Below are 19,865 nucleotides of genomic sequence, written 5' to 3' on the forward strand. Positions count from 1 at the left end.
GTTCGTGGTAGGAGATCAAAGTCATCGAGCAGCATTGGGGTCCGTTTCAAAGTGCGTGCTCTGAGTTACCGTTCCACACTGGACAAACACTTCAAGGGCCAGCACTTGAGTTCCGGGGATTTACTCACAGACACACTCAGGGCCGCCCCACCCCCAGTCAGGCGGTGAGGCTGCCCAGGAGAAGCGGAGATGGGAGTGAGCGCTTCGCAGGGACCACACGTGTCACTGGAGTTCGCCTGCCCGGGGAGGGATGGCACCAACACGGCGCGGACCGGGAACCGCCCACCCCCGGCACCCCTGGGAGGGAGCTTCGGCACCCAGCGAGGGCGCTGGGAACGTCGGTGGCATTTTGCTAGCCGTGACCCCTCTCCCTCCCTGCGGCATGGCGGCGCCCACAGAGGAAAGCCCCCAAAATTCCTGGGGACAGAAAGAGGCAGAAGGTTAAAGCGGACCCTGCGTGCAGCTTGCCGGGCACATGGGCCTGGATCTCGCACCTGTCAATGCGAATATACTCAACACTGCACACTGGTTAAGATGGTAAATATTTTATCCGCGATTTTAAACTTATGAAAAAAAATCCATGTTATCGCCATTGCATACCTATTAGAATGGCCAAAATCCAGCACACTGACACCACCAAATACTGTTAAAGCTGTGGGGCAAAAGGAACTTCCATAAGCGGCCGCTGAGAACGCAAAATGGCACGGCCACTGTGCAAGGTGGCTGGTGGTTCCTTACAAAACGAAACCTTCTTACCATGTGATCCAGCAAGATCCTCGATATCGACCCAAAGGAGTTGAGAACGGATGTCCACACAAAAACCTGCACACAGGTATTCACAGCAGCTTTATTCATAATTGCCAAAACTGGGAAGCAACCAAGACGTCTCTCGGCAGGTGAGTGAACTGTGGTACATCTGGACAATGGAATATTCCTTAGCACTAAATGAGCTATCAAGCCATGAAAAGCCGTGGAGGAACCTTGAATGCGTTTTCACTGAGTGAAGGAAGCCAATCTGACAAGGCTACATACTGTATGATTCCAACCATATGACATTCTGGAAAAGGCAAAACTATGGAGACAGTAAAAAGATCAGTGGTTGCCAGGGGCTGGGAGGAGGGAGGACAGGCAGAGCACAGAAGATCTTCAGGGCGGTGAGACTACTCTGAGACTGTAACGGTGGACACGTGTCATTACACCTCTAGTCCAAACCCACGGAGTGTGCAACACCAAGAATGCACCCAAATGTCAACTACGGGCTCTGGGTGACAACGATGGGTCTACGTAGTAGGATCACCGGTTGTAACAAACGCACCGCTTGGCTGGGGTAGGCTGTGTGTGGGGGGACCGGGAACACACGGGCACGTTCTGTAACTTCTGCTCAATACTGCTATGAACTTAAAATGCAGGAGGTGAGGCTTCCTGCAGAAGCTGGAAAGCCGGAGCCAGGAGCGGAGTGTGGAACGCAGCCACGCCCCGGGGAAACGGTCATTTCAGAAGCCAGTTTGAGGAAAGTCCTAGAATCATCCCATGTGCCTCACTCAAGTATCATCGGCAAGTCAAAAGGGGACAGAAGAATAAAAGCAAAATGACAAAGAATCATTTGCCATTGGGAAAATATTTTCCTCGAGACACATATTTTTCAAGGTTTGTGGTTTAGCCCCTGACACCTGAAATCTATCAATTTCATTTGAACCGTGTTAACGCCAAGTCAAGACCAGACGGAAAGCCGCGCGGCTCAAAAAGCCGTCACTTCCATGCAGGTCCCACAGCCCGCCCAGCACACCGACCCACGCCTCCGTCCTGGTGGGCGAAATGAGAAATGGGCCGCACGGCTTGATGGAGCCATTAACACAGAATTAATCTGCCATTTCTGCAGTCCCAAATTGATGAGCACACAAGAACTCATTTATAATTGCTTATTTCTACTTCACAACATTCCTTCCAGTATTTCTGTTCTCTAAAAAAGTCCATTAACATTGCATTATTTTTTCATAACCTTTAAAATTAATGTTGATTGGAAACCTGTCCTCATACCAACTTAAGTAAATCTGCCCATCCCCGCACACTGGCTGAGTTCCACCCGCCCGGGCGGGGCCGCAGAGGAGCTTGGGTTTTGTGTCCTTCCAGGCCCCGCTGCGAGGGCCGCGGGGGGCGCGGGAGGCTGGGGCTCGGCTGGACAGTCAGATGCAGTGGAGCAAAGCCACCTTTGGGGGCTGGAATGGGAGGAGGAAGAGACGCGTTTGCTTTACATTAAACCAAAAAAGGAAACAAGGTTAAAATGAAGTTTATTATTTTTTGATTTTTTTTTTGTTTTTTAAATAAAACTGTTTGTGAAACAGCCATTTTATCCCCACGGCAGAGTGACCCCTGAAAGATGCACTAACCCCTTCTTAAGGCCTTAACAAGATTTTTTTTGTACTTTTTTCTTCTTTTTTTAAAACTCAGATATTTAAAAATTATACAATTTACAAAACAAAACAATACAACATAAAGAATCATGTAGCGTGGAGCTGCTCACCTGACAGGCCCCCTTTTCCTTTATAAAAATGAAAGCAAAAGAAAAAAGGGCTAACTGGGTGTTCCTGGTCAGCCTAACCACACTGATGGCACTCAACAGCCCCTCCCCCGTGTGCCGAGTCCTACAACTTAGATTTCCTGTCCCGTCCTTCGGCCTGGGGAGGGGGAGGGGGGGACAGGGTACAGCTGCCAGGAATGCATCCAGAGGCAGGCCACCCCCTGACCCTGCCTGCCGGGCACACTTAGTGGGGCGCTCATGGTTCTCACTGGCCACAGTGACCCAGGACATAGCTGTGACCTTGGGACATCTGCCAATCTCACCCCCCAAAAAGATAAAACTTTTAAAAATAATAAATAAATAGTGTTTCTGGAAATGAAAAAATTTATTTGTGTTTAAACATCATTCCCCCACTCTTGAAAACACGGACCGTCCCCACATCCCCCACCCCCCCAACCCCCAAACCTTCCCACTTTGAGACAAATTAACGACAAAGGATGGTTCTGGTGTGGTCTGTCTGCTCTTTCAACCCTGGGTCTGCAGCTCTCTGAACCGGCGTGAGGCAGGCTAAAGATCAAAGCCACACCCCGTCCTTTATGAGACCAGCTTGTTCAATTTCACACTTAAATTTCACTGTTATTGGAACAAATTTGGAGTTCTTTAACTAGAGAATTTTAAAATAGAATCAAAAGGGATAGCGCACCTTTCATTTAAACAAAGTCTTTCCAGACTAAAAATAGATTTATATATATATATTTTTATCCCACCCTTTTAACCCCCCCTTTCCCATCATCCCACCCCACCCCCCTCCCCCCACATTGTCACTATGGAGATCGTGTCCATGGAAACAGCCATTCCAACTTCTTGGGTCTTTCTTTCCTGTGGTGTCACGGTTTGGGTGTGATGTAAGGACTTAGGGAGGAGGTGCTGGCGGGGCAGGGCGGGCGGGGCGGGGCCGCACAGCAGGACGGTTCTGGTTCCATCGCGAGTGTCCACCACCTTCTCATCTCCACAGTCTCACCTGGAAGACAGAACCGACACTGGGTGCCGGGAACGTCCGTGCGGCCCTGCGGCCGACAGCCCCCACTCCGTGGGTCCAGCGGCTGCAGACCCCCCCCCACAACGGTGCCATCGAGGCAGGAGACCCCCCAAGACCGGTGGTGGCCAGGAACACGGTTAAAGACGGCAGTGACCCCGCCGGCTGCTCTGTGACTAGACTCTGTGCCCCGAGGTGCGGCTGCCTCTCCGGCAAACGGAAGGAACTGAGGCCAGGAAAGGGCTCCCCAACTGTCCTGGTGGGGGCCGCCCCGGAGTCGGGCAGCTCTTGGGGTGACCCCTGCTCAGGATGCCACCACCAGGGGCCCGGAGTGGGGCTCGGCACTGTGGCGGCCCAGAGCGGTCCTCACAGAGGTGGCTGAGCACCCAGGCGATCTGTGGAAGAACCGCTCACAGCCACAGCTGCTCGCGGTTGACAAGAGTGATACTTCACATGACAAAAGAACACTCTCCGGCCGGCGGCTCTGACAGGGAGGGCAGAGCCAGCTCTGAGGCTCCCCAGGCGCCCCCTGCCACGGTTCCTCTTCCAGCCCAGGCTCCAGGCTCAGAAAGATGATCCAGACAACACCCGGGGGCCAGTGGGGCAGTGCCGGGGGCCTCCTCAGACTACCTCACGGGTCACTGTGCGGGCCGAGGGCTGAGAGAGACACGCGGCTTCCGAGGATCAGTGGCGAACAATCAGCGGAAGCCGAGAGTGGCGGAGGCCTCCCCCCGACCTGCTCCCTGCTACTCAGAGTGCCCCCCTCTCCCTCCGACCCCCTCTGGGGCCCCCCTCCAACAAATAACCCCCAGGAAAACCCAGGCGGTGCTGTCCCTTTTCTGTCCTCATACAACTAAGAGGCAGGACAGTTAAGAAGGCTATCTGTGTGCAGGAGCTGAGAACCTTCTATTTAGAAGCACCCGAACGTATACCTGCCCTTGCCGAAAAGAGATGCCTAACTGCTTGGCGTAAAACATGGTTACACGGGAAGCCCTTCTGCAGAGACAGCAGGACAACGTCATCCCACTCAGGTGAGGCAAACTCCAGGGCTCCAGCAGCCACTCAGGACGTCCACGGCGACAGCGTGGCTTCCCTAGTTCTGAAGGTGGCCCTGGGCCCCAGAGGTCGCCCTGGCCCTTGCGGCCCATGCTCTGATTGGCCCCCAGCACGGGGAGACTCTCCACTCCGCCCTCTGGTTTTCCTGAGGTGAAGGCCGCCAGGGGAGGGGAGAGAACCAAAGGTCCCGTGTAAAGGTGATGACAAGGGTGGAGCTAATGGGATGACTCAAGCGACAGCCAGAGTGGGGAATCTTGCTGGGGACGCAGGACACCCGTCCAGGCACACCGCGTAAGGCCCTGCGTGGGGAGGGAGGGACAGGGTGGGGTCCCTTGGCACAGCGCTGGGCCTGCAGCCCCAGCCTGTTGGCTGCTCAGAAGAGCAGGCCCCACCCCGGCCCCCAACCTCAGAATGAAGCAGGCCCAGCACCTGGGGTCAGCCTGGCCGGGGTGGGGGGACTCGGCAGGGTGCTGACCTCGGGCTCTGGAGCGCCTGGTAGTCTAGGCAGCCGTGGCCTTTACAGCACCTCCTGCCTGGCTCTGTCTGCCAGCCTTGCTAACGGGGACCTTTCCTCAGGGTCTGATGTCAGACTGCCCTGAATATGTGACACCTTGAATGTCAGGGGACCCTAACTTCTCAGAGCTATTTCCAAAAAGCTGTTCCTTCGACAGGGAGCACAGGAAGAAAATTCGTGTGCCAGGTACTATGCCAGAAGTTTTACAGGGGTCCTCGTGAGGACACCAAGGCCTGACCCCCGTCTCACAGGGACCCAAAGCCACGGGGGCTGCTGACAGGGGCTGCTGGGACTGGGGCTCCCACCCAGCGAAGCCCTTCTGTCTGGGCCCCCGGGACCCTGCCTTCGAGCCTCAGTCACCGCGTGGTCTTGTCCAACCACATGGGACGTGGCCGAGACAGCATGGTCCCGGGCGGGGAGCCAGGGGCAAACGCCGTGCCAGCTGCAGTCACTCAGCGGCGCGGGTTTTCAATACTCTCTGTAAAAGGCACCTTGGTGTCCGGCTGCCAGGGAACAGGATCTCACCCTGGGCTACAGCCTTCCAGGACTCCCGCTCTCCTCCGCTCCCACCTTCCTTCCCCTTCAGCGTCACCTCTGTGGCCTGGACAGGCCTCTGGCCGCACAGGCACAGCCTGCCTTCCCCAACCTTCTCTAACCGCAGCCAGAATCCATCACCCCAGCCCACCCTACCTGGCCAGTTTCCACCTGTCGGGGTGGGACTGTGTGCCACTTTCTTCTCTGGGGTGCGTGCCCCCCTCTAACCGACTGCCTGCATTGCCCTGTGCGCGCGCTCAGCTAGGGCACAAGTGGGCAGATCCAAACACGGTTCCTGTCCTCAGTGGGGACACAGTTTATTGGAGAGGCACATAAGCAAGCAAACAAATGATTCCAAATTGGCCTAAGAAGGCTGCAGCCTGGGAAGGAGGTGGTTAGACAGGGGCTCAGGAGGGAAGGCCTCGTGAGCAAGTGACACGGAAGCCAAGACCTGAGATGAGAGGGAGCCTGTCACTGAAGATGGGGGGGGGGGGGAGAGTACCGAGGCCCAGGGGGATGGCAAGTGCCAAGGCCCCTAGGGAGGAAGTCTGGCCTCCGAGGAGCTCACTGGACACTCCTATAGGCCTTTGGAGGCACGGTTAGGAGTCAGCACAGGGAGAGGGCGGGCACCCACCGGCCTGTCGCCCTGCTTCCTGACACTCACAAGTGGGGAAGAGGCGGCCCACTGGGTGACTGTCTGCCCAAGGAGCTTTCCTCCCTGGCCATGTTGGCCTGCTGAGGGACAAGTGCAGGTACCTTGTCCCGGAAGGACTAGAACTCCCACCTCCCAGCCCCCGGGCTTTGTGTTAGACAGGGAGGCACAGGGTCCCACCCAGCCGGGCACAGCAGGCCAGCACCCCACGCTACACTGCACAGACACGTTAAAGACATTTCTTGACCGAATCCTCACAAGGTGGGCCATCGTCATTCCTCTCTTTACAGAAGAAACAGAAGCAGAGGCATTTAGCGGCCTGCCCCTGGTTACATAGCACTTTCTGTGTGAGAAAGGGGGGCACCAAGAAGCAGGACTCATGTACTCCTGTCCCTTCCCTGCCTTGTCAGGGTCACCCATTGATTGTGGCTCTCTGTTCCTAGAAACGGCCCCAAGATGAAATGTTCTCTGTCTCCGATTACTGGGGTTCCCATACAATGTGTGGAGGGCCACTGCTCTCAATGAGATGGCTGAACTGAGAAAGCGGGACAAGGGTCCCGCCTTGTGGGGACAGCGTATGAAGAAAATCGTTTCAGGTGGACAAAGCTGGACCCCACACCGATGGGCCAGGCCGTCACCACTCAGAGCTGCAGTGTCTTTTGTGCACGTGGGAAGCACACACCGACACTGAGGTCTGAATGCTGAAGCTTCCTGCTCCACGCGGGGGCCGAGGGCTACTGGCTGGCAGGGCCCAAGGCTGGCTGGAGAGGAAGCAGTTGATGAACAAAATTAAAATTCCCAACTGGAGTTCTGCTTACCAGGCCCAGGGCTCAGACTTCCTTTTTTTGTTTTTATCCCTCTCCAAACATGAGCTGGGATTCTGGGACAAAACCAAAAGGCACTCAGCACCAACTGGTTCTTTCCCTAACCTGGTCATCCAAGGGCACTTCCAGAATGTTCCTCGTGGCCCCTGTAGCATGTGGCTCTGCCTGGCAGGCAGCCAGGCAGTGGAGTTGACAGGAAGAAGGGAGAGCCCAGGCACAGGACAAAGGCCAACAGAAACAAGCTGGAAAAGCAACCAGCCTGCTGTCTTGCCCCAGGGGCTGCTCGGTGGGGAAGGAGGGCAGGAACAGTGGCGTCGCTGCATTCCAGAAACCCGGGGCTGCTGCTAGCAGCAGTGTGCTCATTTGGTTCCTGAGACCCAACCACCTGTTCTGCTCTGTCCCTTCCATTCCTCAGCCCCCTCCCTGGGAGAGGAAGACAGGCCTAACTGCAAAGGCCTCACTCGACAGCCCCCTCGAGAAAGCACCACAGGCCTCCACAGCCCTGCAGCCTCCACGGCGGAGCAGAGGGGCTTCTCTGGAATTCTGTACCAGGACCCACCTGAAGAACGAGGACTTCTCAAAGGACAAAACCCGCCACTGTCTGAGACAAATTCTATTTTTTCCTCAAATTACTGTTGGGTATTCCAGAGAAAGGTGGAATCTGCCGGTTGTAACAGGGGGAGGAAACGTGCCACAGACTAAGCGCACCTGTGTGTGGCTCTCAGACGCCGGGAGTAAACACAGAAGCCCTTCATTTGAAGAGAAATAATCCCTTAATGAACATTTCTGAGACAACTGGCTCCCCCACCCCATCCTATAGGAGCAACCGCCTCAAGTTACATTTTGGCTTTTCTTTTTTTCTCTTTATGGTCTCTTTTCCTCAGTCCTCAGTGACTCCATGTGTGTGTGGGGGGGGGGGGGGGCAAGGAAGCCAGTTGGGGAGGAGGGGACGCCCGCTGCCTCTGGGGACGCTGGTCCTCTAATCCCGTTTTCACAGATGCACACCGCCCTGACCACGAGCCTGGACACACTCGCAAAAAGCATAACTCAATCTCTTGAGGTTTTTAGGAGTAAAATTAAATCGGATGCTAAAGTCTCCTAAATCTTTGAGGGGATTTTCCTTCCCTTTGTACTTTTGCGCAAAGGAGTCCTTCACAGTACTTGGGGAAAGAGATTTCAAAGAACAAAACTGGGAATTTTTTTGTTTTTCAAAGGAAAAGCCACGATAAGCTTTACAGAGAGGGAACAAATAAAAAAGGACAGCCCCCTGGCTAGAAGCATTTCTGAGTCGGACACAGGGGGTGGGCTGCTGGCAGGGTCTGTCCCAGAAGCCTCTGGGAGCACCACACGCACGCGCGCATGGGCTGACTTCAGCTCGGTCACTGTGAGCTCCGACGGGCAATGGGACAGCCTCAATCACCCCTCCTCGGGCTCCAGGGAAGCTAAGCGACGGACGGGGAGACGTTCTATCCACCTGGTGTCGGCCGTCCACGTGATTAAAGACCTGGGTGCAGCCGGGCCTGGGGCGAGCAGGAGGGCAGAGGCCATGACACCCACCGGGACTCTGGCAGGGGTGCCGGCCCCGACTCACCTGTGCTTGCTGTACTTTCCATTCCCACGAGCACTCTGCCCCCCTCACCCCCGCTCCGACTGCTCTGTGCTGAGGCTGCCTTTCGCTGTCTTGTTCTGCAAGGGGGGGAGGGGGAATGGGAGGGGAGGCTGACGCCGGCAAAGCCAAGGACACGAGACAGGAGGGACAGAAGAACAGTGTGGGGGTCAGGGAGGGCAGAGGCGAGGAGAGGAATGGCACATGGAAAAGGAAAGAAAAAGCAAAGAGTCAGTATTGAATGACAAACAGGAGATATTCAGACAGGGTTTTCTAAGACAAAATGTGACCATTAGAGAAGTTTAAAAAATAAAAAAAAAATGCAAATTAACTCGAAGAGAATACTGTAAGATCCTAGGATCCATTTCTGGAAGTGAACTTTTAAAGAAAAGCCGGAGTAAGCATCTTTCAGAAGTGTTTTGAAGGCAGACTGTCAGGATGGCTTCTTAGTTCGCTCTGGCCCCAGTCGGAGACTGAAGCCTGTGAGCGTCCAGTGACCACCAGGTGTCAGTGTGACCTCAGCCAGAGGACAGCACGGCCGCTGCAGGAGCTCCAGGAGGCGACAGACCTTGGCCGCAGCCCCCATCCTCTCCAGGGCTTCCCCGCACCCCCCTCTGCACCCTCCCTCCCTCCTCCCCCACACGTGCTGGCTCAGCAATGGCCCAGTCACCCCAGATCTTCCATCATTTCCTAAAGGGGCCACCAAGAGAGGAGAGACGCCTCTTGAATGATGTGGGAAATCAGGTGGCGGCGGCCCACCAACCACACCACAGGTCGCTTCCGCAGTGAGGTAAGATCTAGAAGAGACTGAGTTTCCCAGCAAAGCCCTGGAGTCAAGTCTTATTTCTTTCAGTCTGGGAAAATGCCTCTGATTATGCACCAAGGCCTACAACCAATCTTACCTTGCGCCAACCTGTGAACTGGGGTTCCATTAAACTAAAATGGAAATCAGTGGTTTTATTGAGTTTCATCTTCGCATTTCTCTTAACAATCAGATACACACCTTCTGCTTCCAGACATCTCTCCCAGCCTCCCACACCACATGGTGGGGGGGGTCGCCCCAGGGCACAGGTCTCCCTCCTGCAGGGAGAGACTTCCCCCAGAGAGCACAGGGCCTCTCTGCCCTCCCAGGGCCAGGAGTGGACCGGAGCCCAATCACAAGGGTTCTCCAAATTCTGGTCTGTAGCTCGTACAGAACCCCGCCCCCGCAGCCTGCCGGGGGCACTAGCTCTGACTCACCTTGTGCTTGGGGCACCTCACCGAGAAGTTCTCCTCATGTAGCAAACAATCTGCAAGACAGAAAGGGGCAGTCAGACAGCTGGCAGACAGCACAGCCCAAGGGGAGTGGGGCCATGCTAGCCAGGACTGACAGGGTCAGACATGGAGATAGGAGGCCCCCGCACTGGCGTTTCTAAAACATCAGAAACACCCCCAAATAAACTATGGGACTGCAACATGATGGAGCATCAGTCACTTAAAGCATTAGTGTTTCAAAACAGCCAGTGGTACAGGGAAACACTCATGACACAAAATGGCTTGAAATGCCAGGATACATAAATATAGAAGTACAATCCTAATTTTAACAAAGTGTGTTATATATGCGTTTTAAAAAAGAAAGGAAATTTACCAAAATCTAACAGTGCTTCTCTCTGGGCAGCAAGACCACATAGGTGATTTTATTTATTTATTTTTTTTTACATGTTTCCACGATTACACCATATTATTTTAACAATGAGAAACAACCTCCAATAAATCTTATTTTTAAGATCCCTGATTCTAGGCTAAGCCCCTCCCACAGGCCCAAGCTGAAGCTTCCCTGTGAAAACGCCCCAAATCCGGAGGCACCTTTCTCCTCTGTTGCAAGCCCCGCCATCTATCACCTTTGCTGTACAACCCACGGAGACACAGGAGAAGTTCCCGACACGAACCACATAATCCACACTAAATGCTTCAGGGGAAAACGAAATCCCACGAGGGGGTTACTAATCCTTGGAGGAAAATGATTCATTCCAACTTTTAACGTGGTGACAGCATCCTCGCTGACAGCAAGGACACGCATCCGCCTCCAGGTGAGTCGAGCTCCGTGGCACAGGGGTAGCGTGTGGAGCGGGGCGAAGAGATCTAATTAATGAATTCGCTCTGCACACCACAGCTCCCGGAGACCGACAGCCAGGTCACCGGTGCCAGATGTGATGGCAGAATGTTAATAAATATTGATCGCACATTCTCAGAGAGCTCCCGGGCACCATGGCGGGAGGCAGCCACGGTACTTAGCCTTGTTAAATGTATGATTTAACTCAGGTTTAAACTGAGGTCCAAATTCGCAGCCTGTGTACCCACAGATTTCAGATGAAATAGTAATGAGCAAGGGAACACACAAATGAAAACTTCTGAGGTCCTTTGTATCTTAAACAAACAGAAAAAGACCCTTTCATAATTGGGCCGGGCCTGTCCCATCACTGCCTCCCCCTGGAGCCTCTGAACACCCAGGGGTGGGCAGGCAGCCTCCCTGCTCCCGGGGCAAGCCTCAGGGCACAGGAGCTCCGCAAGTCCGCTAACCTCCGAGCCCTCCCCCTGCAAGCAAATAGCACGGCAGTAAATGAAATGTGTTAATTTAAAACCCACGAGTACATGGCGTGACCAAGGCTCCCGCTGCTCCAATCTGCCAGAGAGCTTATGAACAGCAGGACACAGACAACTGGAGCTCAAGGGAAGCACTTGCTCCTTACCTGGGCTTTAGCAGCGCCGCGTGCTGGCGGTCTCTAGGTTGGGCCACAGAGAAACAAACGGCAGAGCCCACGTGGGGCTCGGCCACCTCGACGCCATAGGGGTTTAGAGAAACGAGGAGGGGGACCACGCTGGCTGGAAACGGTGCCACCCGAGAGGCAGAGGCGGCTCCGTCCGCCTCCCAGCCACGAGGAGTCACCAGCTGTGAGAGACCATTAGTAAAATATGTCTGAAGCTAGGAAACACCTTCCCTCTAAGTTAAAAAGCAGAAAAGAAATAAAGTAATCTAAGTACACACTGCAAGCAACTAGAGTTAATGTCAGGTACTTCTGCAAATGCAAGGCTCCTAACAAAATCTGCCAGAGACCACGTCCACCTGTGGCAACATCTCCCGCGCAGACAGACTGCAGACAAACGCTCTCATCCGTGCTTGGAATACCCACAGGCCACCAGGAACCGCCATCACGCTCCTGGCAGGCACAAGAACCAGGGCCAGAGAGCTTAGACACCCGCAAGGGCACGGGGAGCCTCTTCTTGGCTGCCTCGAACCAGCCCTTGCTGGGGGAAGGGGCGCGGTGAGGCCTTTCCTGAGGTCTCTCAGCAGGCGCCCGCCCTACACAGCCAGCCAGCCTCTCGATTTGTTTTCCTTAAGCCCCTGGTGATATCCCGCACTGGCCAGAGGGCCTGGTCAGCACTTCCACACACTGAAGTCAAAGTAAATGGCTTGCCGGATCATCACACACGCTGGAAAAGACTCACAAGGTTGTCTCGTCAACAAGACGGCTTCCAGACACAAACACCGATGCCCCAGAAGAGGATTCCGCTTTCATTTCTCTCTACGCTCGTCTTCACTGAGATCCTCATGACAAGCTCCTTGGAGCTTCAGATACTCACATGCAGCCGCAGCCACAGCCACCCTGGGTGTGGATGGTAAACTCGAGGAGGGAGGAAAGGAGAGGGGAGGGCTCATGTCCTTCACACGTGCCAGGCTCCGGAAGCTGTCACCAGCTCACCTGCAACCCACCTCAGAGCTAGTTAGTACTTAGATTGGTAAAATCCAGGCCGGGACACGGGGACCTGCCAGTCTCACCCGCCTTGCTGGGCCCAAGGAGGGGACTATCAGGGCAGGGCAAGCAGGGCCTTGGCACTGCTTCTAGGGTGCAGAGCGTGGCCCCTCCAGGGAAGGGCCAGACACCAGTCCGCTCAAGGGCCCTGAACCCACTCTGCGGCAAGATCAAGATCAAAGTGCAGTGGAAGAGCGGCTTCTAAACGCTGCTGCAAGGGTGGCTGCAGAAAGCAAGTTTCCAGCTGGGCCTCCTCCTGAGGGGAAGAGGAAAATCCCCTCCAGGCTGGATTCTTTGTGCACAGTAGTTATTAATGTGCTACCGCAGTCCTTTTTTTCTTTTGGTCTTAATTGCTGTGGCTCATTGCATTAGTATGTCATTTCTTTTGAAACTAGTGCTCACGTTCTCCTCACTGCATCTCCCCGGAGCCCCAGGCTGCGCCTGTGACGGAACAAGTAGCACAGGACAGCCAACCATGATGTCACTAACGCAGGACCAACAACAGGTGGAGGGAAGCTGTGGCAGCTACAGACCCTCAGGAGAACAAGATTCTGTTTCCATGGAGATGTCCCCAGCCATAAAAGTTCTCTCTTAGACACGAACAGCTCTGTAAAGGTCTGGGTGGTTCACAGCCAGGCAAAGATGAAAGTGTTCAAACTGTTCTTTACAACAAGTAGCAATGAGGGGCTCTCCAACCCAGGGATGTATAATTAGGAAGGAAGTCAACCAATGAACGCCTTTCCTGGACACACAGATCCATCACATATAGAACAGAATTCCTCAGGAGACCCTGTGGGATAAACACAAGCATCTATCCCCACAGAGCAGTGTGGCCTTCTGGGTCACTGTGACTCAGGTCATCAAAAAAGACTGATAAATCCCAAGACACGGTCATCCGGTGATGCTGCTTCCTTGGTCCCAGATCTTCACGTGGAGCAGCGGTAAAGCCAGCAGCAGCTGGGGCAACAGCGTCAGGGCCTCGGCCCCACCTGGGCGCCCCCCTGACCCAGGCAGCCCCTCTCTCACCGGATACTCGGCCACCAATTTCTGCCAAACAGTCATGTTCTCAACTCACCTGGGAAGGCCACACAAGACAGGCTCAAACAGAGAGTGACAAATACCATTTTCTTTCTAATCTTCAGCTGGTGAAGCAGCCCCTGCTTCCCTGCAGAGTGGCGGATTGAGCAAGCCTCCTTTGCAGAGGAAGAGGAGCCCAGCGCCACTTCCCAGACAACCCAGTCCCGCCGCCGGAGCTTGGAGGAGGCAGTGAACTAAGCCCAGGCTTTCCAGCTGCTACCCACACGGGGACATGTAAAGTTTAAGTTTAAATACAATGAAGTAAAATAAAAATTCAGTCCCTCATTCCCAACTAGCCACATGTTAAGCACTTAGTAGTAACACAAGGCTTGTGGCTACTATGCTGGAGAGTGCAGATCTACAACATTCCCATTATGGCAGAGTCCTACCGAGCACCCTGCTTAATCCCTAGAGAAACTGCCAGGAGGCAGGCTGTGAGCCTGGACCCTAACCTGGCTGGCACCCCAGGGTGCAGACAGGGAGCGCACTCATGCGGGGGTGGGGGTTGTGTACGATGTTATCTGCCTGTGGCTCACTGGATGTTTCTGGGCAAAGCCTCAGTGCAGGAGATCACCTCTCACCTGGCCACTGACTGGGACAGCCAAACCTTACAGTATTCCCCGCACAAAATTATAAACTGCCACAAACTTAATATGTTTAAACATCTTCATTTAAAAACCACGAAGCTTAAACTAAAAAGAGAATGTAACCAGGGGCAATATCATAACAACGAGAAAAGGCAGTGGCTGGCTCTCGAGGGAGAGGAATGAATGGCTATACTCGGGAATGTGCTGGACCACAACCCAGGGTGAATGGCAGCTCTGACTCAACAAAGAAACATGGAGGGGAAAGGAAGAAAGAGAATGGAAAGGCCGGACTAAAACCCAAGATCCCTGAATTGACATCTTAAGGCTGTCTTCTTACTCGCTCTGGCCAAGCAGCGTCCCAGCCACCAGCTGCCCTTCAACGTGCAAATGCATACTTTCCTAAGAACTAACTTTGGCATAATAAGCATTATCTTTCTGGATCTTTCTGGTGTTCAGCTATGCCTCCTATGGAAACTTGGAAGGAAAATCAGAGAGGGAAAGGAGGAATAAGAGAAGGACTTGTGAGGCAGAGGGCCCGCAGCTCCAACAACCACAATGGAAGGAAGCAGCATCCAGATAACACACTTCTCCCCGCGTCTGTCGGGTTCTACTCCGTGTGCCTCACGCTGCTGTACCTGCTTCCGCCACCTGCTCAGCCATGCCCTCCCCTCTTCCCTGCCAATTCTAAATCAAACCTCACCTTCTGGGGAGAGTGGGGCTGCCTCCATGGAAGGAGGGACTCCTTCCTCAAGCACTCAGGCATAAGAAGCATCCTGCCACTCGCTGCCTCTCGTGGACCTTCCCTTTTTCTCCCCCTCCTTCCTGAATGAAAGTACAGTAAAACCTTGGTCTGCGAGCATAATTCCTTCTGGAAACATGCTTATAATCCAAAGCACTTGTACATCAAATTGAATTTCAAGAACCATTGGCTCAGTCGTGATGTGACATTCGGCGTCACGTGCTACTTGTATTGCAAGACACTGCTCACTTATCAAGTTAAAATTTATTAGAAACGTTTGCACAGAACAAGTTACTCACAATCCATGGTTTTACTATATTATGAGGGCCACTGAGGTGAAGCCCTTAGTCACATGCTCAACAAGTTACAGGTGAAAACGTCCACTGAAAGGACAGGAGTCTAAAAGAAGAGGACTTTCCCAGGCTAAAGCTCTGAGTCAAAATTTAAGGCATCACTGGGGCACTTGGGTGGCTCAGTCGGTTTAAGCATTCGACTCCTGATTTAGGCTCAGGTCATGATCTCACAATTTGTGAGATCACGCTCCGCACTGGGCTCTGTGCTGACAGCGCAGAACCTGCTTGGGATTCTCTCTCCCCCTCCCCTACTTGCACTCTCTTTCTCTCTCTCAAAAGTAAATAAATACACATTAAAAAAAAGTTTAAGGCTTCTGGGGCGCCTGGGTGGCTCAGTCGGTTAAGCATCCAACTTCGGCTCAGGTCATGATCTCACGATCCATGAGTTTGAGCCCCGCATCGGGCTCTGTGCTGACAGCTCGGAGCCTGGAGCCCGTTTCAGATTCTGTGTCTCCCTCTCTCTCTGCCCCTTCCCTGTTCATGTTCTGTCTCTCTCTGTCTCAAAAATAAATAAACGTTAAAAAAAATTAAAAACAATTAAAAAAAAAAAAGTTTAAGGCTTCTGCATCACTCACTGGATGGAACTTTCTGGACGAAAGTTTCCCCTTCTTTCCACAGTTACGACACTGCAAAATACTACTCTGATCACATCAACAGACATGGAAAAAGGAAAAACTGCAGTATCCTTTCATGATAAAACCACTAAACAAACTAACCACTAAACAAACTCAGCTGCATCAAGAACATCTATGAAAACCCCACAGCTATCATCACATTTAATGGGTCAGAAACAAGGCACGGATGTCAGCTCTTGCCATTGCTACCCAACATTATGCTAGATGTTCTAGCCAGGGCAATTAGGCAAGAAAAAGAAATAAAAGGCATCTGATTGGAAAGGAAGAAGTAAAACTACCCATTTGCAGATGACATATCTTGTATGTAGAAATCCATTAAAAAACTATTAGAACTAATCAACGAGCTGAGCAAAGTTGCAGGATACAAGATCAATAACAAAATCAAACGTGTTTCTATACGCTCACAATGAACAATGTGAAAATTAAATCAGGGAAACAATTCCACTCACAATCACACCAAAAATAGTAAAATACTTAAGAATAAATTTAACAAGTGTAAAACTTAAACTGTGAAACTATCTCGTCTGGTCATGAGTTGGAAGACATACTACTGGTTAAGATGGGAAAACCCCCCAACTTTACCTGCAGATTCAGTGCAATCCCTAGAGCTCCAATGGCTTCTCTGTACAGAAACAGACCAGTTGATCTTAATTAAAATTCACAGGAAATAGTAAAGGACCCAGAATAGCCAAAACAATCTTGAAAAAAGGAATAAAACTAGAAGACTCCCACTTCCCAATTTCAAAATCTACTACAAAGTTACAGTAATCAAGACTGCGTGGGACTGGAGAAAGTCCAGAAATAAGCCCATCCATCTATGGTCAACTGGTTTTTGACAAAGTTGTGCCAAGATCATTCCACGAGGAAAAGAACAGTCTTTTCTACAAACGGAGCTAAGACAACTGAAATCCACATGGAAAGAATGAAGTGGACTCCTACTTCACACCATATATAAAAATTAACTCAAAGTGGATCAAAGACCTGTGTAAGAGCTAAATTCTTAGAAGAAAACATAGGCATGAATCTTTGTGATTCTGGATTAGGCAACAGTTTCTTAGATATAAGAAAAGGCAGGGACGCCTGGGTGGCTCAGTTGGTTAAATGTCCGATTTGAGCTCAGGTCATGATCTCACTGTATGGATTCAAGCTCCGCATCAGGCTCTATGCTGACAGCTCGGAGCCTGGAGCCTGCTTCGGATTCTGTGTCTCCCTCTCTGTCCCTCCCCCGCTCACGCTCTGTCTCTTCCTTCCTTAAAAATAAACATTAAAAAAAAAAAAAGGGAACAACCACCTAAACGTGCATCGACTGTTAAATGATAAATAAAATATGGCCTAAAATATGGTGTCCTTAAAATATGATTTGGCAATACAAATGAAGTAGTGACACACGTCACAACATGGATAAACCTGAAAAACATTATGCTAAGGGACAGAAGCCAGTCATAAAGAGTATGTACGGTATGATTCCACTTCTACAAAATGCCCCAGAACAGGCACATCCATCACGACAAGAAGGAGATCAGTGGTTGCCAGGGGCTGGAGTGGGTGGAGGGCGAGTGACTGCTAACGGGTAGGAATTTACGAGGTGATGAAAATGTTCGAAAACTGATTGTGGTGATGGCTGCACAATTTTGTGGATCTACTAAAAACCACTGAATTGTACACTTAAATAGTGAATCATGTGAATTATATGAATAAAACTGTTATTATGACCCCATTTCACTCCTTTTTATTATCCTCTCTGCATTCCTTTAGAGTTGACAAACAGAACAGGGTCAGAAGTGACAAAAAGAACTATAAAGAGAGGAAAGAAGGCAGGGAAGGAACCAAAATGTACGTCCCGCCCTTCAGATGCTCTGGATAAGGGTACGTAGTCCCGTCTTACCTGCGTCAATGGCACACGGGTAATGGTATCGGAAGGAGCAGCCTTTGTTGTAGCAGCCCAAGGTGGCACCTGCCTCCTGGCAGTGGGAACATTTCTGGAAGGAAAGAAGTGCACCACATCAGCATTCCAGAGTCACCCTCTCCTCCAGGCCTTCCCTAAACCCCATCTGTCATACCTCAGTACGTCTCTGTGGTTACAGGTCTGTGGTTGCGGGGGGGGGGGGGGGGGGGGGGGCTGGTCAATTGCTAACCTGCCACCCACTGACCACACGGTGGAAAGGATCCAGCAGGAACGTTTTAGGCCAGGCCTCACAAATGTCCACAAACAGATCAAACAGAACACCGCGGTGGGGCAGGGTCCCCAGACTCGCCTATGGTGCTCCTCCTGCCCACCCACCCGCACACATGCTTGCCCGTCCTTTCCTCGTTCCTGCCGCATCCTAAAATGCCAGCTCTTGCCTGTTTATTTCTGCTGTGAAAGTCTGGGGTAGCAGGAGAGGGTAAGATAGTAGAGTTATATATAAACCTTTTAGAATTAAAAGTGGAATTTGGTTTCTAGTTCTTATATTTGTAAGATTTTATTTTTATTCTACTTTATCCCAAATGCCCAATACAAGTATATTTCCCTTTTCAAAAAAGATGGGCTCCTGTGTGCAAATGGTATTTTTATACACAAATCCTATTTTAAATGCACTAGGAAACCTGCCACAAATTTCTGGCTAAGTGAGACACTATTCTGTAATTGAGATGCTCCCCCTTACATGGGCAGGTTTCCTTAAAGCGGGGCACATCTCTATCATCCTGTGATGCGGCAGCTGTGAGCTCTCAATCCTGTCGGCATAGGAAATGTGACCTATCAAAAGTCATCGTTATTTGTAAAATTCAACCAACTTGGCCCTACCGAGAAGGATGCAGACTCTTCAGGTGGCTGAGGCACACCCCGATAAGGCTACCTGCATGGCCCAGACACTTGTTCCTGATTCTAGGAAACGGACCATGAAAAAGTTCTCCCTCAGCAGTCATACTTGTGGAGAGGAATGGCTCCCCACACATGCCCTCGTGCTCCCTGAGACAAAGTGCCTCAACGGCACCCTTCTCCCTCTTGTCTCGTGCAAAGGCAGGGCCCAGGTGGCAGCCTCTCAGGGGACAGTGTGGTCCCCAGATCTGCAGCAGTCAGGACCGCCTCGCCAGTGGGAGGAAGCTCGCCTGGATGGTGCCGTGGAATGGGCGGGACGCCCGGGACACCCCGGCACAGAGTAGCAGGCCCAAGACCAGGGAGCCGGATCAAGCTTCCCTGGTGCTGACGCTACAACCACACTAGCGCCAGCGACCGCAGAGCCCGAGTGCCCCCTATGCAATGGGTGTCCCTGTGTGCCACTGACGCACGCCCGCTCAGTCAGCCCCGTCACCTCCCCACTCTCCCTCCAGATGAGGTGCCTGAGGCACCAGAGAGAGCGCACTCGCTCCGGCTCAGAGCAGATCCGGGCTGACCACCCCTGGCATCCTCCAAAGACAAACTTGGCTGGAATAGGGTGGTAAGACAGGTCTTTCGGGGGCTCTGCCTTCCTCTCAGGAGACCAACATCTTTCTGAGTGCCGGTGATCAGTAAATGTTTGCCCTGTGCCCTCGCACCCTTGCCAAGGCACAAAAGATTACTCGGCCTGGACTAAACCAAGGGCAGCTGGCAGCATTCTGAGTGGCCCGGGACCGTACCTACCTTTGTCCGTGCCACAGAGCACCTTCAGGACAAAGGGAACATGGCTGATTGGTCAGGGGCCCTGCCCGCAGCAACTCCTGCTGCCTCACCTCTGACTCCAGGAGCCCCCAACAGTCAGGTATCCAGAGCGCTTGTGCTCCAGGCCCTCCCTACCCTGGAGAGTGAATCTCAATCAGTGGTGGTCATTTACAGGTGGGTGCAGCAAGCATTTCTGGAAGGAAGGTCTGCAGTTTAAGGAACTTCTAAGGAAGTTTCACCCCTCTTAAAAAGGGACAAGAGGCAGGAACAGGCTGTCTGCTCACTCGGCCCCCATGAGGATGGGATGGTCACCACGAGGGGACA

At 52.4% G+C, this 19,865-nt stretch overlaps 1 protein-coding gene across 3 annotated transcripts in view; it reads right to left on the reverse strand.

Moving 5' to 3' along the window:
- Window positions 1-2,271: 2,271 nt before the first annotated feature.
- The window catches only part of TCF20 (transcription factor 20), a 111,253-nt gene continuing 93,659 nt past the window's right edge, over window positions 2,272-19,865 (reverse strand). For 2 of the 3 annotated variants that reach the window (XM_043562777.1, XM_043562779.1), the window contains exons 3-6: window positions 17,808-17,901; window positions 9,980-10,029; window positions 8,726-8,853; window positions 2,272-3,539 (exon numbers count right to left, since the gene is read on the reverse strand). In XM_043562777.1, the coding sequence (XP_043418712.1) occupies window positions 8,770-8,853; window positions 9,980-10,029; window positions 17,808-17,901 (228 nt within the window). In that variant the 3' untranslated portion in view covers window positions 2,272-3,539; window positions 8,726-8,769. The remainder of the gene's footprint in view (window positions 3,540-8,725; window positions 8,854-9,979; window positions 10,030-17,807; window positions 17,902-19,865) is intronic. The other variant, XM_043562778.1, reaches the window with a different exon arrangement.

This window comes from Prionailurus bengalensis, chromosome B4 (genome assembly GCF_016509475.1).
Source record: "Prionailurus bengalensis isolate Pbe53 chromosome B4, Fcat_Pben_1.1_paternal_pri, whole genome shotgun sequence".
NCBI lineage: Eukaryota > Metazoa > Chordata > Mammalia > Carnivora > Felidae > Prionailurus > Prionailurus bengalensis.